This window comes from Anoplophora glabripennis, unplaced genomic scaffold (genome assembly GCF_000390285.2).
Source record: "Anoplophora glabripennis isolate ALB-LARVAE unplaced genomic scaffold, Agla_2.0 scaffold74, whole genome shotgun sequence".
Classification (NCBI taxonomy): Eukaryota; Metazoa; Arthropoda; class Insecta; order Coleoptera; family Cerambycidae; genus Anoplophora; species Anoplophora glabripennis.
In genome coordinates this window covers 826,762-848,343 of record NW_019416212.1, presented here as the reverse complement: position 1 = coordinate 848,343, position 21,582 = coordinate 826,762, and the positions used below count along the sequence as shown (strand labels likewise).

General features: G+C 33.5%; 1 protein-coding gene across 1 annotated transcript; it reads right to left on the bottom strand.

Annotated features, from left to right (window-relative positions):
* Window positions 1–37: 37 nt before the first annotated feature.
* On the bottom strand, window positions 38–12,191 carry LOC108906111 (kinesin-like protein KIF6). The gene is made up of 12 exons (XM_018709273.1): window positions 12,187–12,191; window positions 10,508–10,582; window positions 10,132–10,174; window positions 7,156–7,260; window positions 6,433–6,545; window positions 4,344–4,460; window positions 3,311–3,442; window positions 2,647–2,878; window positions 1,989–2,144; window positions 1,686–1,935; window positions 877–1,606; window positions 38–827 (listed from the first exon to the last, which is right to left on the bottom strand). The coding sequence occupies exons 1-12, from the start codon at window positions 12,189–12,191 to the stop codon at window positions 38–40; spliced, it is 2,748 nt and encodes a 915-aa protein (XP_018564789.1).
* Between the last annotated feature and the right edge of the window lie 9,391 nt (window positions 12,192–21,582).

Below are 21,582 nucleotides of genomic sequence, written 5' to 3'. Positions count from 1 at the left end.
TGATACGTTTTATTTAATATAACAAGGAAACTATTTTTTATTGGCAAAATTTAGTCCTATAGAAATTAAATATTTCTGTATCAATTTCTGTGTCACCTGTCAGAGGTACAGTTTTCATGAACTCTTTAAATTGCATTGAGTCTGTTTCTTTGATTAGGTCAGAATTTTTGGAATTTTCTTCATACTTTCCCTCTCCAACTTCATTCTCGGCAGCAGCTTCATCATTTTGGCTTTCCTCCTCATCAGGATCGTCATCTATTGATGGAAAAGGACACGTATTGCATTCTGGAATACTAGGAAACGACTGCAATGCAGGATTATTATTATACTCGTATTCTGTTGGATTAGGCAATGATTTGAATGTAGGATCATTATTGCATTCACAACACGACTTTTGTTCATAAGTTTCACCACCACTTACGTTCCTCCTAAAATATCTTTCTCCTGGTTGATGCTCAGAGTTTATAACTCTACAACAAAAAGTTTTACTCTCCTTCTCCCTCATGCTGGTCAGACTGCGCCAGTTTTTATTGTGTGAAATAACCGAACAACTTTCACAGACTTTCGTTAAGGGTGCAATTTTTTCGAACTGCAAAACCGTTTCTGGGTCACATAAAAGTTCAGAGTGATGCAGCACCCCCGATTTCCTCACATTGTTGAACACATTTGAGTGACTTTTTCTGATCGATTCACGATGGCAGTTTGCCGAGTGGATGCAGTATTGGTCTTGATCCACTAAAGGCTGACAGACGGGTCCTATACATACATTTTCACTCCAACAATCTGTCCAATAATTTGCCGGTTGTTGGGCGTGGACAGAATTGCAACTAAAAGAAATAAATATAGAATAACTTTAAAATCTGCCAAATTACTTACCAGCCCACTGATACGTATTTTTTCTCTTCCACGTTGCAAGCACAGTCTTTGGACGACACTTTCCTCGACATATTCTGTGTGCTTCTGCATAAATAACAATTTGAGTTATTCGTGCTGTAATCAGAATCTCTTGAGCAAGTGGAATCGAGGCTCTTGCTGAGTTTCAATCCCTGTTGACGTTCCAACCAGCCTTTGAATATTCTCATCGTTTTAAGCTCTGCCTTTTTAAGCCCAGACTGCAAATGATACGTTTCGTTCTTGACCATCTTCAAATCGTCCAGAGACTTGCTGTAAATTTTTTGCTGTTCCTCCAACTCTATAATCAACTTGTTTTTGACTGTGTTATTGGTTCGTGATTGTAATTGTTGCCTAATGTAAGTGATATTCTTCTGGCACTGGTCTATGGTTTCTGCGTAGATTTTCGCAATTTCCAATTTCTTTTGTAAGTTCTGGGTGTAATATTCCATGTCCTTGCCGTTCTCTGGATCCTTAAGAAAGTTTTCAAATAGCTGCTTCTCTATGTCTTGTTCTGATCGTGAGTCGTACATGTTGGATTCTGACAAGTTTTTATTGTACTGTCGTTTACCTTTAGTGTATTGGTCTTGCTTGTCTAGTAAATAATTTACTACGATGTTATTTGTTTCTGTTTCGTGTGTGGCTAGAATATTCTTTTTAGAAACGACTCTACTAGGGGTGTCTTTGAGATCGTCAACCAGTTTCTTCAAGGTGTCTAGAGAGAACTAAGGAAAATGTAACAAATTAATTTTAAAACTATTTATACTAGTATTTCCAGGAAGAGTAAAGGATACTAATCTCTTCATCTTTTTTATCTATAGTGTTTTTCAACGCTGATAATGTTTTTTGGCTTTGAACATACTCTAGTTGTTTCTCTTTCTTCTCTGAATTTTGAGAATTGATTCTGTTCTTCAATAATTTGAAGCAATACTGGATGTAAGTCATACTAGGTTCCACATTTAATTTATCGCAACTAGAAGCTAAATACTTTTCAACGTCATTCTTGCACTGTTCTTCTTGGTTTTTATCTAAAACACTGCCAGTCTGTAAAGAAGATATGTTAAAAATTACCAACAGAATAGTTTAAGACTACTTACTGAAAGATGGTTGAGCAATGATATTTCTCTGCGAAGTTCTTCGATTGTTGTCTTTAAAAAGGTAATTTCTTTTTGAGGATCTCGCATCTCGTTGATCACTGGTGCCGTGCTTATCATAGACACTCTCTGTGCAAATCTACAGGTACTTATGGTTTCCTGATAAAAAGATATGTTCTCAGAAGTAGTTAATAAATGTACACATTTAAGATTTATCCTGTAAGTATAATGGGTGCAGTACAAATAATAAAAACTGTAAATACGTAAGCGAAATGAAATGTAACCTTTTCAGGTACAAATAGTTATTTATTCTTTTAAGAATTGTTTCTTCTACAGAAAGACACCCTGTAAGGGTGAAAAAATTTGTTATCGATTGACGTGGTTCAAGGGGTCGTTGCCCAAAATATGTGTCAGATAGGGCGAATGCTTAGTAAACAAGACCAGCACGAACAAAAAGTTTCTCTTTTGTCATGAAAATAATTCATAGCCCCACTCTATTCACATAGATTTCCATCGACGTGTTGGGTATGTCGGAATTCCGATGATAAATGAAACTAGAATATTTTTATTTTTAGAAAAATCTACATCCTCTAGTTTCCCTAGTTTCTAGCGTTTTTTAATAGCTCTTAAAAGTTCTTACTTATGTCAAAAAAAATGTAACCTGGATATTGTCCTTGGTAAGCGCCAAAGTGGCCAGCATCGCTGTGAAGCAATTCCCGCTCAAAGAGTCCTTCAGGATGTAAGTCATCATGCTGTTCCTGTATGGAACATGCAGCCTCTTCGATTCTGACAAGGCCAGGATGACTTGCTGCAGGTAGTGTAAAGAGAGGTTTATGTGTTTTGCCTCTTTTAAAGCTGTGCCGGTTGACATCGATTTGCACACCCGTTCAGAGCTGCAAAACATAGGTACAGGGTGTTTTGTAAAGAATGGACCATACTTTTCCTGGTGTCAACATACGGCGCACTAACCCTTATCTTATGTATAAAAGTTAATAATAACTGGCATACATGGGGTCAAAAATTGACGAAAAAATCTTTTGTCGTCAATATAAACACACAATAAACTCCCCTAGACCAAAGTTGGTCCTAATATCTAAAACGTGTTAAAAATATTGAGGAAAAAATATATTTTATTATTAACATTTGTATTAGGGTAAGTTGGGTTATATCGGTCTATTACTGTTACTGTAAATAGTTGTAAACTTTTTTTGCTGAAGCAAGTGAATTTTCGATTAACACTAGATACTGATTTTTGTTTTCAATGTAGAAAAATGTTTTGGTGGTATTGTTAAATTTTCCTATTGTAAATTTTTGAACGACCTTACCCAGCCAAATCCACCAGATGCAACTTCGAAAATCTTAGAATGTTAGACGGCTCATCTCGGAAGGCGATGTAGATGGTAAAAATGCAATGTGATCTGGAGGAATACTCGTTCATTGGGGTTTCAGCTATAATCCTGAAATATTAGCGCATACAGTTATATTTTAAAGCATAGTCGATGCGATTTTGGACTACTGGTGAGTTTATAAATAAATTTTAGTCCTACCTGATACTTCTAGTTTAGTTCTAGTCTTTGATATAAGTTAAACGAATATATTAAAAATGGCAGATTTATAAAAATATTAACTTATTCATAAGGAGGTCTTTAGGTCTTGAAACTTCCTTTCTTTAAATTTTCAGGACTAAAGATTAAGACCATAACATGTATGTATGTATACCAATCTGTTCCATCTCTAGTTTTGACAAGTTGCCGATCAATTCTATAGATTAAGGTTAGGAGAGTAAGGCCAAATCTTTATAAACGAGATAAAAATATTTACGTTACGAACAAGATTTGGGGTTAAAGTTAATGGTGCGACTTTATAACAAAGTCTTATCCCTAACCCAATCTTAACTTAGCCGTAGTTTTTGTCCTAAGAAGTTCAACGTATATATTTCATTGTGCTAATTTATAAAAATCCTAACCTAGTCTTAGTCTTAAGACCTGACCTTCAAAGTTCCTATCTTTTAACTTTTTAGGACTAATATTGACATCATCACAAGTACGGATACGCGAAAGTTTATTATTGGACAGAATTCTTAAGATTGGGTTAAGACCAAATGTTTACAAACGAAGTAAAAATATTAGAATTAAGACTAATAGTTAAAAATCAGAATAAAATTACTACTAAATTAGGATTAAGATCTTTTTATAGAATTACTATAAGTACCGTGTAGTTATATCTTAATTATTATGTAGAATCCTTTTTCGTATTTCATCCTGTAATAAAGCAGAACCTGTCTGAGTGACTAATGAAGACCCTTCAAGTGGGATCTGGTAGCTCACCGTTATAAATCGAATTCAATTTCCTACAGACCTGTTCGTGTCTCCCAGGAAAAGCAATCTCATGGCTTCCTGCTCGGTCGAGACCGGAAGTACGCTCAGGTTTCGCATGTGTACCTCTCCGTTACTGTCTTCCAGCAGCACGATGCGCCTGCAAGTTGAAAAAATGGTTGCATATCAACGACTGGTCGGTGGATGGTATTTTAATAATGGATCAGAGGTAATAACGATATTATTTTCGAGAGAATAATCTTAATTCGGTCCAATCATATTGTCGCATCTTACGAATAATTAAAGGGTTTAAATAATCCGAACAAATATATTTTAAACAGAAATCGATAACATTTTCAATATTTAATTAATTTAACAGTAATTCAGCCTGAGATTATTGGTTAAAGAAAATTATTTTCATAAAAATAACCCTTGATTAACCCTTTAGGCAAAAGGATTTATATCATTATTTTGAGAGTATAAAAATAAATAATCTGATAGGTATTTTTAGTACAAATACGGGGTGATCAAATTCCCTTTCAGTTGCTATTAAAATATTTAAATGGAGTAAAATATAGACAGATATAGGAAGTCTTTCGGTATCAAAATATGAAATCAGAAAAGCAACTGAACATCAATTTGAATAATATAACCGAAAAATTAATTTTTTGCGGAAAAATATATATTTTTGCAGAAATTGTTCCAGCATTTTGAAACACAGCGTATTTTCACTAATATTGGTAAATAATTAGTATAAGGATATCCGTGATACTTATCACAAAAAATTCGTCTGTAGTGATTTTGCTTCATATTGTTTTCCTGAGAAATCACTCAAATAGCTGTTTGGTCCCTTTTTCCCTTTTTATTTATTATCAACGACAACATTTTCTTAGTAAGAATCATGAAATCTACTTTTATCTAGAAGTGTTCTTTTCATCACAGTTTTTGAAAATCATATTCAATTGTTTTTTTAAATTACATATTCTGATTCCACAAGATCTTTTACGTATGTACTTGTTAGAAAAATGTTAGATTGGTATCACTTGTCACCAGTATGGTTATTGTTTTCTATGATCTATGATATATTGTATTACGAGTTTCGAGAGTACGTTGTATGTGTTACTTTTTGATGAAAATTAAAAGTTAAAAGTAGTGTATGTTTATTAAACGAGGATTAATAAATAACATACTATTCAAAGATCTTAATAGTAATGGAGTAAAAAACCAGTACAACACTATTCTCTTAGAATGTACAGGGTATCCCAGTACTTGATACAAAAAATTCAACTACAGATAGATGGGGTCAAAATAATATCAGTTCTTCATATAAATTTGTTCCATACGGGCTTTCGTTAATAATTTACGGGCCCTCAAATCTGAAAATTAAAATCTTATTGTTATTTACAGTCTCTAAACGATTAACTTCAGCATGATGCAAATTTGGTGATTGATAACACATGCGTACAGCTTGTTTTTGATGTAGTAAGTGAAACTTCATTATGCCCAGAACGCCAGGGACGGATATGCCCAATGGTTAACAACCCAGAATTTTTACATAGATGACGATCGCAATCTGCCTGTATCAAAAATAAGTTTCCTGAAGAATTTGCCAACGATAATACCCTCTTGATTCAACTCGGTAAAATTAACAGTTTAGGAAATATTTGTGATTTTATGTCACAGTGCACTCGAGCGGCGCCTCCAGCATTTTTTGTTTTTAATTTTTAATTGCACTTAATTACTATGTTAGGAGCGTATATATTTTTAAAAAAAGATCCTAGAAAATCTTACTGTGTGCTAATGTAATTTTCACTAACAAAATTTGACAAATACACTTTACACTTAACACAAAATAGAAAAACAAACAAAGAATATGTTAAAGTTAAAAAAATAATTTTAAAGAAGGACTATCAAATACCCTGTATATACCTAGTTATAATGATTTACGATTTTGTGTCTGTATTAAGTTGCTGATAATTAAGGTAATTGTTCATGTTTTGGTGCACTGTAATCAATCAGTTTTTTCGATACATGATGTGAAAAAGCAAAAAACACCTTGTCATTGGACATAAAGTGAAAAATAGTAAAAATCTCTAATATCTCTAAATCTAAAATATTACTATTTAACTTACGGTAACTCCTCTAAACTTCTTGCAGTGTTGTCGTGTCTTGAATTTAGTAGATCGTATCCAATTTCGTTGTAAATTTCCATGTAGGATATGTATACAGTTGGCTTTATAGTTACCTGTTCAAAGATTTAAAAATTTAAATAACATTTACCTATCTCTTTTTCTGTTTTATACTGTACTTTCGACATTTTCTAGTCTTTATTCTACTATATGTACCAAGATGGTCATAACTCAGAGCGGCCCTTCGATAAGAGCTGCAGAACTACCGAAATTATAACAGAAATACAGCAGAAACAGTCAAATAAATTCAAATTTTTATTCAATTTCGGTGTAATGAACAACGGAATAAGCCGAAGCTCGGTCGGGTTCGCTTTCGATGCCGTCGAAGGCCCAGCAAGTAGCTGCATCTCGAACAGAACAGCCCAGAGTTTTAATATCTTCGTCTCGGCAGAATGGGCGACAATGGCAGGTCAAAGATTCCTAGATAAGGCTAACGAAGTGAAACGTAATTTTTAAAATATTAATTTGCTGTATGGCATTTGTCTCATTTTGAGCTTCCACGTGAACGTACACGCCTAATCGAACACACCGTACGCTAAACCATTAGCATTTCGATATCCGCCAAAGCGGAATTATGGTTATTGCCGTTGCTGCGGTACTTTAACTGTATCTGCGATCTTTGCCCTCCGCCGAGAGTTCCATTATTCTAGATAATAATTACCTTACCTTCTCATTTTGCGCGAACACATATTGTATGCTCCTCGGTATGATTCCCCTGTCATTATAGTCCTTAGAAGAGCCCGTGATGCTGTACGTCTTGCCGCTTCCCGTCTGCAACGGCGAAGAACCTCGTGAGCGTTTAGTGGTATAGATAGTTTCGAAATATTGCGGAAAATCATATTTTCACAATTCGTTCTGGTAGTCTAGATAGTTTGGATAAAGTATTAAGTACATAGGGAGTATAGAAAGTGTGGATATATTTTCAAGATTGGAATAGACAGTGAAGAATTTTTGAAATCAAATAATACCCTAGAAAATAAAGTATGAGTATTTATATTCGGAAACATTGTCAAATTTCTTGTCAAATATCGTAATTAGTCCAATCAAATTAGACTTGGAGAAAAAAAATTGTTACCTAGACTTTTATAAGTGGAAATGGTAAAAGGGCTTATAATAAACCGTAAAAAAAATAAATGCGTGAGCAGGGGAAGCGGAGGGTTGATTTGGGGGGTTGAAAAGTTGCGAAAAATTGTATCATTGGAATATACAAAAGTTGTAGATCATGCAAAGATCTACAACTTTTGTAGAGCTCACTTTGTAAGATAACCTCAAAATTTCCGAGAAAAATGCGAAAACCTGATTTTCTGATTTTTCGTTTTTTATTTCTCATTTCCGCAAAAATAATTTAATTTTGACGAAACTTGATGAAAGTATACCTTTCTGTGTCTTAAATAACCACATTTTTTTATATTAATATATTAAAATCCGAGATATTCATTTTTTCCAAAGAAAAATTCTACTGAGAAAAATTATCGTACAAAGTTCTGCCGGTGATCATTTTGACATACTTTTTCATGGAAATAAAAAAATCTGTAATCACAGTTCAAAAACATGCGCAAAAATGCAAAATGCGGAAATGAGAAATAAAAAACGAAAAATCAGAAAAAACCTGTTTTTCGCATTTTTCTCGGAAATTTTGAGGTTAACTTAAAAAGTGACCTCTTTAAAAGATGTAGATGTTTGCATGTTCTACAACTTTTACATTAGATACTTTTTTGTTTGACATCAACTTTCGCCAGAAATCCTAATGATGCAATTTTTCACAACTTTTCAACCAACCCCCCAAATCAACACTCCGCCACTCCTGCTCACGCATTTATTTTTTTGCGTTTATTATGAGCCATTTCCACTTATTTTTTTCCCCTCTAAATGAGTTATTTCGATCGGTATAAATAAGGTATACTTATACTTTGTGAATCAATTATATTAATGTACAGAGGAATTTGCGGATACCAGTACCACTTCAAAATTTATACACAATAGATCCCAACTTATTTTTCTCGTCTTAATCTTACTTCATTTTCTGTGATAACATTGATTTTTATCTTCAAATCTAGGGACAATCTAAAACAATGGAGTTGGCTAACTAAGTTGTTCCATAATATTTTGGAAGGAGATTGCTAAAGAATAATCTAGCGATTCTAACGAGCGTTCAAATAAAAACGTGGTCAAGTTGGTTCTGAAAATTTGGACGTAGGGCGTAGCGTATAGCAAATGAACTTAAACGTCATCTGTCAAAACGCTATATCGCCGCTATCAATTTGAATATTTTCGTTTTAAAAAGCGTTTAAAATGGTGTTTTCTCAAGAACAAAAAGTGTTTATCATAGAGTCCTACTTTAGGAATGGACGCAAGATTGATGGAATATGGAAGTATTCTATTGAGGAATGTTTCATAGAATTTCAAAATCAATTTCCCGGCGTTGTTGAGTACAAAATTTTTCAAAGTGAAACGGGCAGTGTAACAAGAAAAGAAGGAAGCGGCCGACCTAAAAAGCGGACTGAAGAATTAAAAGAAAATGTCCAACAAATAATGGAAAATGCGCCAAGAACTTCTGTACGTGTTTTATCACAAATGGTGGGAGTATCAGTCGGTACCTGCCACACAGTGTTAAAAAAAGATTTGCGTTTGTTTTCCTATCGTTTAACTTGTCAGCAAGAACTTCATGAAGTAGATTTTCCGCGACGGGCTATATTTTGTGAATGGTTTTTTAAACAACTACGGTGAACTTCATAATATCACCTTTTTTTTCTGATGAAGCCTCTGGTTTCATTTAAGTGGTTACGTAAACTCACAGAATATGAGAATGTGGTCTTCTGAAAAACCAGATAACTTTTTTGTCGAGGGCCCTCTACACGCTCAAAAAATTGGAGTTTGGTGTGCTCTCAATCGAAGGAGGATTTATGGACCTATTTTTTTTAATGGTACTCTTACTGCGCAAAGGTATAGAGAAGAAATTATCGCTCCTTTTGTTAACCAGCTGGAAGAAAACGAAATTACAAACTTTCATTCAACAAGATGGCGCAAGGGCACATACGGCAGGCGAGACGATGAATATGTTGAGGGAAGTTTTCCAAAATCGACTAATAAGTCTCAATGCTGAACATGAATTTCCACCGAGGTCATGTGATATTACGCCGTGTGATTTCTTTTTGTGGCCTTACCTTAAAAACACTATTTTTGAACTGCCTATTCCTGATTTAAACCATCTGCAGGCTCGACTTATAGACAAGATTCGTGAAATTAACAATACCCCGAGCATCTTAGAAAATGTCTTTAATTCTTTGAGGAACAGGTGTGAAAAGTGCTTGGAACAAGGAGGGGGACACTTTCAGCAGCTGCTTTAATTTATTGTTATAACAAGGAGGGGGACATTTTCCGCAGCTCCTTTAATTGTTTGTTATTGTTATCACGATTATTCTTTAAAATAAATTTATATAGTCATTAACGTTATTGAAACTGACAGCGCCTATACAGCTCGTTGAGAAATGAGGTTAAGTTGGTCGCTATAAGCTACTCCCTACGTCCAATGTGTCAGAGCCAACTTCGACCACGTTTTTATTTGAACGGTCGTTATAAGAGTTGGCAAAATAAGTTGTTCCGCAATATTTTGTTAAGGGTATCTACTGATATTACACCTACCTGACCATAAGCAAAGATTGTACCATTGAATCCTTGTAAGACGCTGAAATTAAAACAAAACTGAGTTATTCTTACACAAAACTATTATCTTGAATCAAGGATACACTTATCTACGTATAACAATATGCTGCATGTAATCTCGAATTAGGCAAATTCTCTTTCTTGGGATATTATTTTACATGCTCAGATTATACGCGACTTTTTTTAATATATACAGGGTGTTTTGTAAGTTGGAGTGTTCCAAACACATTGTTGAACTCGACAAAATAAGTAAATTTTTCAGATACAGTTAAGTTCAAACGAATATATGCTTGATTTAAGGTAAAACAGTTTCTACTTAAACATGAAGCAACTGATAATAACATCTAGTTGTTACCTGCTGACAACTGGCTTGGCCACAATGTCGAAAATGTCTTCCTGACTATACTTCTGATCAAAGACTTTGTGAAACCTAAAATTAAATCTGTCACTAAATTTTGTTCAAAACAGGGAAATGTTTTAGGCATAATTCATTAAATCTACGTAAATATCTTGACATATTTTTTTTCCTAAAATAGGAAATATAGTAAAAAAAACTTGTACCTATATTTGGACGGGCTACTTCCTAGTTGGAGAAAATTATTATAAATGACTATATCATCGAACTTTTCTCCCTTCTTCACAATGTCATACACCTAAAAATCTCACTGGCGTTAAAATTCGAATCATTCCTCATAAAGGTCGATATATTACCACTGTTTGGTCGTTATTTCCTTGATTTTTTAGCCTTGCGTAAACTTGTATGGAATGATTTACCATCGTGCTCTTCCATTGACAGCTTTATTGGTTGTCAGTTAAAACTGTAAACTAAAATTTGACAAAATATGTTACAAACAAACTGACGTACTGATGTTTGGAATTAACCTATTCAACATTTTTTGACAGTAAAAAATGTAATCAGTTTTCTGAAGTTTTTTCGATGTTTTGTTTATAATACAAGGGAAAAATTTGATAGATTTTAACACGAGGTGTGACGTTAGTCACCAGATATGAGAATACATATTTTTTGTAGATGAGTAATCCGTAAAGTGTACTATAGAATATGTCCGATACGTACTCAGACTAAAATAGCGATGGTATATTAGTGCCGTACAAGCATGCAGGAAAGTGCATACGGTAGAAGATGCGTTGGTGGATAGATTCCTCCAGTCCTGCATAGGCTTTTGTCTTTCTCGTGCTATTTATGAGACTGAGATACGATCATCTCGTGCTGCCCAAAATCGATTCCGGCGTGCGCGAATGATAGGAAAAGTCCGGGCGTGCGCCTGAAACAGGCGTTCATTCCACCAAGGAAGATGTAGTTTCCCATATCGAAAAATAAATCGAAATTACTGCATTTGTTAAATCTAAGCACGCTTTTTATTTAAGTATTTATTTGTGGCATTACTTAAATTTGTAATTTTCCTATTTTTATTCTATTGTTAGACAGTTACTTCGTTTTTGTGAACTTGTAACTAGCACTGATCAAAATTTAAACCTTATCTGCATTTGACAAGGCAATAATATGTTTTTTGTATTATTCTCATTTTTCAAAACTATTACGGAGTTTCGTCTTTCAAGTCTCTTTCTTTTGATTAAAAAATAAATTCTGAATATTCACAGGCGACGAAAAATTAATTAACTTTTTAAATTGGTTGTTTGTGTTGATTATCCTGCTAATTCATTCAATAAATTATGCAAATATGGTCACAATATTTAAAATTTCTAAAGAATAGCAACTTAGTTTTAATATTTGTGAAGTTACTTAGACATAACGTTGGTTTGTTTTATATACTGCTGCTGCTGCTGAAAAATAGTTTTTCATTGTTCATTATCATTTTCAAATATCTATTGAAAGATTGTCCCTCTTTTATAATGTCCATTATACACTACATGCATGTACTTTAGTTAGCATATCTATCATTAAAGTTCTAGTCATAAGTCCAAGTGTTATCAGTATAATTATGCGTTCCAAGTTTCAAATAACTAACATTTAAAATTTTGCATTATTTGAAGGTAATGACTTACGTGACTTACGTCATGTTTAAAAATATATTCAACAAATGCGGAAAGTGTTGTACAGGGTGAATATTATAAAATAATATTTCCTACATATCTGAAAAAGTAAATGTAGGATGAAAAACCGGTCGCAAACACTGTTTTTTTTAACAAAGTTTTTTATTTGTATCAGGTCATATCACAAAGAAATTTAACAATGAAGACACACAAACACAGCATCCGTCGGTCAAAAAGTACCGGAATTAATCCGCAAATGGCGTCACAAATCAAAAATCCATGTGATTTAGATGGTACATAGGTACCAATTTTCAAAAGAAACGTAAAAGTTTCGTGACATTTCAACCATTCCTTCGAGATATTGAAGTTTTAGTGACGCTACTTTTGAATTTTCAAAACAACGGATAAATCCGTCCAAGCTTAGCAATGGATTAAAAAGTGTTATAAGGAATCCACTCCATAGAAAAAAATTTGTCGGTGGTTTGAAACTTCACTTTACTATTGTCCTACACAATTTTGAGGATTTTTTTTGTTTCCTGGTTGTCACCTCATTTGGACGTCCCCTAGCATTCAGCATCATCTGTGTCCGTACGACCTTGTTTAAACTCAGCAAACCACCGACAGATGCTGTTTTCGATGGAAAACATTCCTTTCTTCAAGCGAAACTACTTACCATATTACAAAGACCTTTTCATAAACTGAAAAATAAAATAAAAACATAAAATGAAGTGGTGACATATTTGGTCATAACACTCGTTTCGCTGAAATAACATTGGTAGTTTGTTTTATAACCCTACCGCCCTATAACACATCAGATGTATTAAGAGTATAAAGTTAATGCAAAGTAGATCAATGTCAGAAGTCGTTGACACTGAGATTCGCATACTAAATGCAGTGCTTTGAAAAAATGGTAGGAATTACTTTTCATTAAAAATTTGGAATGATTTTAAAACATATTTCAAATATTTTTTTTAAGTAAAACAAACGATTTATGAACATGTCACAGTGCAAACAGTTTTTGCATAGTTTTACAAAGAAAAATAAAGAGTGCTGTAAGAGTTGTGCAGAAATTTTTATATCGATTTTTTTCAGTAGCCACCTGGTAAGCGGTCGACCGTGGTGGAAAAGCGCTTTCAAAATGCACCGGGCCAGACTACAAAATGTGTGATAGAGTAAGGACCTGCTCCCCAAACATGTAGCCAATAATTAATAACGAAACCAGTGCCAGTGACATTAAAGTGCTTATTATTTATTATTAGGAGTATTTTTAGTGTTTAAGGATTACTAACCGCCAATTTCCGTGCAACCTTTCTCAGGATATAGATTGAAATCAGGAATCGCCGACTGAAAGCTGAAAAATAACCGGTGAGTGATTGGGAGATAAGAGATAACCAAATATTCGATTGTTCCATGCTCTAAAAAATCGTAATAACTATAATATAAATATAATTATTGGTTTCGAGAGAATTTGGAATTTATCTTAAAATATATAATAGAAAGTCTAAACGTATTACCCATTTTTATTTTATTTTACTTTTGTTGAAAGAAAATGAAGATTTAGTAAAAGTTTTTAAATTGTAATTTTTTATGTAAACGTTTTTTGACGAAATTAAATTTGGTGTAAAGATTGTTGTGTGAGAAACAGTGCAGTTTAATTAAACTAGTTTACTTTTAAACATATATTATTTTGAAGTCAAACAATATTATTCGACACAAGAAATCTATGTGTGCAAAAAATATCTAACCCCACAGAACACGCAACTACTCATACTGACAAGATTAAAAAATATTGTATTTTGTAAGTATTTGAATTTGAATAGAATAGTAAATAGTTATTCGCAATTTTTGCATTAAAAATTGGCACAGAACGACCTGACAATCTGTAAGTACTATAAAAGTAAGATAGTGGTAATGTATTAAGCTATATAGGCCAGGAAAAAGAGCTAGGAAATAACCATTTCGCGACTTTTTGTTTCGGCAACCTAAATTTATCACTATAGTTGCTAAATATTATGTACAATATCATATTAGTTTCCACAGTCATAAAAATGGGGGGGAAGATTGTTTACAGGCTGGTTAATTGTATAATTTTGACGTAAATTCACGTTTTTCGCTTATAACTTTTTTCCGTTCATTTCCACGAGAAAACAGTAAGGTATTTTTTTTTCGTCTTCAAAAGACCTAGAAAACTAGCCCTCGAGCGTCAAAAAATATTGATTAGATCAAAAATTATAAACAGAAGAAGTTTATTTATGACTTTTGAATTAAACATTTATAAACAGCGTTATTATTACCAGAACGTTTTGGCATCGCATCCTCTCATTTCTAATAACTCACACGAAATCTGGAATCGGTAAGTTGACCTTATAAACAAATTAATTAATTATTAGTATGGACGATCCCGAGCATAATCCACAATAGCACTGATTTTTTTCATTGTAGATTTCATAATAATATATTGATATCTATCATTTTTTTTAAATTTCAAATTTGCAACATGAAAAGTTTTTTTTATTTTTTAGCCTTAGTTGCAAAATGAAATATGCGACGCGCGCGCGTGATATAGTTATATATATTATTACATATACGGAAAGCTTATGAAAAGAGCTGTAAGTTAAAAAAAAAATCTATATTTCCTGGCCGATATAATGATATTGTGGGAAATAACTACTGTGCAGAGGAAAGCCTGACGAGCATGAGTTACCTACAATATCTATTCGTCAGTAGAACCACCAGACATAGATCAATTTCGAACTTATTAGTTCTAATCAGTTTGTAGGTGACAGGTGACAGGTTTTTGTCCGCAGAGTAGTTGTTTCCCACAATATGTTTAGTTAAACATTACAGAAAAATCAAATAAATATTCCTTGTACGTATATGTATAGTAAATTTAAAAACGAATTTAATTTGACGTTATTTCTAATATTTCAGTACCCATAGAATTGATATAATATCTGTAGACAATGTTATTCCCTTATATGCAACAGCAAAAAGAGTCAAAATATCACAATATAATGTTAAGTTATTGTATGTACGTAAGAGCTATTGCCAAATATCTGTAAAGTAACTTGATCTATGCAGTATCATCTGCACCAGAGTTACGATGAGATATAATTGTTGCCCTACATCCCTAAAAATAGCCATTGTTTATTCGTTTAAACATAGCTGCGAGTAATCAATTGTAAACATTTGTAAGGCCTGAATGACAGCACTTCTAAAATAGATCGGAGCATGCATATGGTGTACACATAACTTTTTATGTCTCCCGAAAAAGTCACATGGCGACGTTACGGCCTTTCTGCGCTACACCAACTCTGTTTGTTTTCCTGGTGTTCGTGAAATTGTCGTTTGAAAGGCCTATGCTGATAACTTAAACGGAAAAGTTAATACAAGTCGTACCTGCTTGTGTGCTCCTACGACGATTTACGGACTGAAAATTTCTTTCGTCGACATTATCGTAGGGCAAGCTGTTCAAACGTAGGCTTCTTAATGGTATTTTCAACGCTTATGTAATGCCGACGGTGGTAACGACTGATGGCTGCTCAACAGGGTTATTTTTAACCAGGGAAACTAAGAAAAATAAACTGAAACACCTAGTAGAGGGGCTTGTAGTTAATAGTAATATAATATATTCTCTAATAACTACATATTCCTACTACATGAGAAAAAACATTTTGTAAAAAATTACTATATTATTGTGATCCTCCATTTTGTGCAAAAAAACTATCATAGTTGTAATCATAAAGGTATAAAAGATATTTTCATATAATTCTACAAAAGAATGTATTACTTTTATTGCAGTAAAAATGTTGACAATATTATCCCTGTTGAATGAACTCGTTTAATAATATTTAATTTTCCGTAAGCGCTTAACCCTCTAAATACATATATTATTATTATTATTATTATTTACCCGCAACCAAATTATCAATAGACATCCTGCACTATTTAAATTTAAGCAGAATCCCATCTTGAACGCTTACGAATAGGAGCCTCCGTTGCGCTGGCTATATGAAAGCGTGGTGAAACCTTATGTATAAGGTATTTAGGGTCTGTAGGGGAGCGTAGCGTCCGGAGTATTTCTGGTGGCCTATAAATAGGCGTAACCTACAATGACCGAATCATCACCGCTTCAATTTATTACATTTATTTCAGTTTTCATTTTATCGGGAAAGTGTTTTGTGTTGTTGTATAACCTTATAAAGTTCAGTGTTTACTGACGGTACATACAGTGTATTTTTGTGTTCAGGATTCTGTGTTATATGCAAAAGCATGTACAAAAATCAAGAAAGAGTTAATATGTTGAGAGCCTACATTTTGTCAGGAGAAAACGATGTTGCTGCAAGACGATATCAGATGGATTATCCCGACCGGATGTTTACAACATTGTACTACAAAATTGTAGTAAAATTAAATATAACATTTTAAATATCATAACTTTAGAACATATTTTAAAAAAAGTCTAGGAATACTAAGGAAGTTAATGGTACGTCTATGGCCCATTTAAAAATTATTGATATACTACTCCATACCATTTCAAAACAGACTATACAAAACCGGTCCGCATAGGTAATATCGAAAAAAGCTGTTGCTAACAATACAAATTAATTAAACAAAATTGGATCTGAAATCTGATATACATATTCATTAAACAATAATCTTAATTACAACTAGCATTCTGTCACGACTTGGCTAGACTGGTAGTCAGCGATTTTCTTTTATTGTAAAAACAATTGAATGCTCAACGATCTGGACAATTTTACAACAGCAGGAACAAAAGACTGCGTTTTTAATCATTCACTACTTGATTGATATATGTGTCTGGTTGGACATTCCATGACCAATTATTACTAATAATATGCGGGTTTGTTAACTTTGCGACTTATTTTTGTTTTTTCCAATACAATAATTTAATGCGTACACGCCACTGACTTCATGGTAAGTTCGGAGAAGCAATCAACAAAGATAATCTTACTAACTACTTTTGCAGGGACATAAAATTATTCATCTGGATATTTTTATATAGTCGTATACCCAGAAATTCCTGTGACACAGATGCCGTTCGAAACGTGCAAAATAGAACTTGGTTTTGCCCTTGTGAACAGAGGCACAGCTGTCGTGGAATGAACCGTACACAATTAAGGCACGTGCTGGTAAAGGTAGAGGGTCCCATTATAACAATAAAATCATGTTAAAAGCCCATTTCCTGAGTACTATGAATATTTTTAATCATTGACATGTGGAATTGTTTGTAATCCCTTTATTTTAGAGTAAAAACAACAGCGCCAGGTGATGAATACCAGTGTATTGATGATCGAGAAACTATTATTGAATTTTGAAAAAAAAAAAAAAAACAACTACCTACTATAAATACGCATTTACTAAAAATCGCATTTTAACTGTCAGCCACTCCTCGCATTCGCCAGATTGGGCACTAACATTTTTGTTCATTTATGCTTAACAGTTTAACCTCTATTTTGTTCAAGTAAGGGCAGTCAAAATTCTAACATGTATACATAAAAGTTTAAACGTAACAAATATTTAAACAAGTATGTACTTAACGATACTTGTGTATATAAGTTAATTCTGTTAATAAAGTAAATTTATAATTCTTTGTCAACAAATTGTAGGTGCCACTATGTCTAAAAGGATATTAACGTAATTTGCATAGATTTTCCATTAAGGAAGGTAAGAGATAACCAATTTGTCCAAAAGTACATTTTCGTTTTCATGCCATGGACCATGTCTGATAATGAAAAGAAATTAATTCATCACTTTCCTAAGGTTGGAAAGAGTAGGCGGTGATACTTATTGGTTATTCGTTTGGAGTGACAGCGGCGTCACTAATGGGTACTAAAAAATGATGGTGTTATCATTAGAGCATAAATATATTGAACTTTGATCTATTATTTCAATTAAATTAATATAAAATTTATTTAATTATTTTAGTGTTTTCATATTTCGGAATTCCTACGTATTAAAATTTTTTGAATATTTAAACGATTCAATGCATATTCCAATTTACTTAAATTTTAAATAAAAAATAGCAACAATTCATGAAAAAGTGCTAGGAAAAATACAATTTTTTTTTCTATATTTAAGGACGTTCGATACACCTCTTCCGGGGCGGGCGGTGCGGAGAGTATGCCTATGTTTATACACGGGAGTCTTGTTGCAGTACCAACTTTACATAAATTAATTTCAGCGAACTAAGTATGCTGTTTAGAATGAAATTTATACAACACATATTAGCTTGCATATTTTTTTCGCGTTTAATACACGTTAGTTCACTTTTTATTTGAATAAAAGCGTCTATTTATTCATTACGAGCTTGTAAAATTATGGATGAAATCTGGCAACATTGCCATGGCGTGGTGGTAAAAGTTGGGTCAACTGTCATTACTGTCAACTTTGCGCGAATTCCGTAAACATGAATGAACAACCAAGGTACAAAGGAAGAGTAACGACTGAAAAGTAATATAAAATGAGTGTAAAAGAGAATGTGGATTGATGAGAATAAAATAAAATGTGCAAACCGAGAATCCATATGATAACTATCAAGAAGTTCAGTGTATGATAGTGAGACGTCGACTTGTCAAATTGAAGATTATGACATAACATCTATACTGTTCGTTTTGCAATTGCAATTTTTGTTTCAAATTGCTAGTATATTGCTTTAGATCACGAAAAATTTATTTAATATTAATTATTACTACGTATATTTTCGACTGGAATAATTTTATAATCTATAATCGAGCTATTCAAATACATATAACGCATCAGTCGAAGCATTAAATACAGCGTACAGTGTTGCCATATTTCCTTTCATTGGATCAGATGTTTGTTCAAATTTGTCAAAACGTTATCTATTCATTCCATTATCTCAATAATTACAATGTACGTGCATATTTTTATTGTTCTAAAATGTTTAGTAATATTTAATTCTTTAATTACAATTTTATTTTTCCTAACCATTTTTAAGAGCAATATTCACGTTTGATTAAAGTTTTTTCCCAACTCCCATAAGAGCCTGTGTAAAAGAGCATAATTTTTAAAATCATTTTTCAAAAAAACTACGTTGTCAATCGATCTGATATTTTTACACAAGTCAGTTTGCATATTTATTAACAGATTTCAATTGCTTTGAAAACATTCTTACCATTTTTCTTTTGGTATCGAACCTCCTTAAATGTTCATTTATATAGTTATTAAGACCCTGCCCAACGTGAATCCGCGGTCAGAATTAATGGTTCTTTTTCTAACCTCAAAAAAACGCGTCAATTAATGTCAGATATCACGAATTTTCAAACAATAACAGATTCGCACCAAATTTGGTATACGGGGGTTTTCGTGGTCGCTGACTACGGATCCGAGGTCATTTTTGCAAAATTCAAAATGGCGGATCCAAAATGGCCAACCAAATTTTCAAATATTAACAGGATCGAAGAAAATTTGGTATGCGGGGGTTTTCGGGGTCGCTTATTACGTACCTATTCAGAATTGCGAAATTCGTTTTGTACTATTTTAATTTATAACCCAATTATTTGTTAACCTACTCTTTTTCGGCTATAACTTGTTCTTTTTTCTGTAAAAGATCCATTCACGGATTCAATTTTGTAAATCAGATATCGGATTCGTGATCATTGACCTCCGTATACCAAATTTGGAGCGAATGTGTTATTTTTTGAAAATTTGGTCGGCCGCCATCTTAAATTCTGCAAAATTGACCTCGAATTCGTGATCAGCGACCCCGAACACCCCATTATATCAAATTTGATGCAAATCTGTTATTTCTTGAAAATTTGGTCGGCCATCTTGGATCCGCCATCTTGAATTTTGCAAAATTGGCCTCGGATCCGTGATCGGCGACCCCGAAAAAATTTTGGACAATGTTTACATAAATGTATGTGCCCCATTTTACATTATTTCAGTTATTAGTTTCCAAATTATTAAAAAAAATTAAAAATATTTTTTAAATTTAACATCCTGTATCTTTTTAACGTAGCATCGTTTATAAAAACTTTATATGAAAGAATACCCTTAAAATTCACCAAAGAATACGAGGTTTCATTTTTGGTCACCGTATATGAATCACCCTGTATAAATTCACAAAACGAATTATCAAAAAATGGAAATCGATTTCGTTTTTTTTTCTTGTGTTCACTAAAATTTAATAACACCGTGTGAGTAAGTTTCCAACCACCCTCCTCCTAGCGCGCCGCTGGAGGGTGACTTCCCTGACTCAGACGGCAGGGGATCCAGAGGGCTGGGCGCCCTACGCCCGTCGTCACTGCCTTCGACAGCGTCGAACGCGCCACGCACAAACGGCCTCTCTTTTTAAGTTTTAAACTCGCAGCATCCACATCTCTGTACCTCTGAAACATGTTACGGCCGTCGCAACAATAAACCCGCGATATTGTCAACCGCAGCGTTGACGTTTTGACGTCGGTTCTGTTGACGCGTGTGTGGCTTGGAAACTTCGAATTTGTGTTTGTGTCGTGCCTTTGGAGTGTGTTTGATGGATTCCCGTGGATTTGGAGATATGCTGGATTAGTATCTCGCGTGATCGAGGTAAATATAGTCTGGAATGGGAATGGGACACATTTAAAGCTGCAGTTCTGGCCGGTAGGATTTCATATGTGACACGAAACTCATTTTGACTGGCATCGCTTTAGCATTAACATTCCAGCAACACGTTTAATAATGTACGTAAAGCTTTTAATATTGTTTTATTCCTTCAAAATTTCATATTCACAATTCGCAATTCCTACTAACAACATTTAACAGATGTTCATTTATGCTTGTAGTGTTCCTACTACATCGTAAAAAAGTGGTATTACTTAAAATTTACACATTTGTTGACTATAATTTACTTAGAACATGTTATTGACTACAATTATAAAAAAGTATTTCCGAAGTCTAAAGATTTTTTTTTGTGAATGCATTGATATAGTCCACAGTACCGGCCCCCCCTGGAAAGTTGATTACCACATACTTTATAACACCTGAGGAGCATCCTTTTGACGAGTCTACCACAATTTTCCTCTACGACTTTTCTCGATTCCTCCGCTTTTCCACTCGGAAAAGTCCAAAAACATTGCAATTTCCCGGGGTCTTGAAGAGTCAAGACCACATCTTTTATTTTTAGCTTAAGTAACTGGAAATTTTGTTGCAAATGCCGATTTAAATTTGTCCGACAGAAATTCCTCCGACATTGACGTGTCTACCGGTCGAAACATGCCTAAATAACAGGGTATTGAAAATCAATTACCACATAGGTAATTTTTAGTAAAATTAATTGTAAATAATTAATTCAGTCAAAAAGTATTGTTGTCCGACAAATTTCAAGCCGCGTTTTTTCAGTCCGACAGCTGGAAATCGGAATTTTCACGGGGTATGAAAAATCGATTACCACAT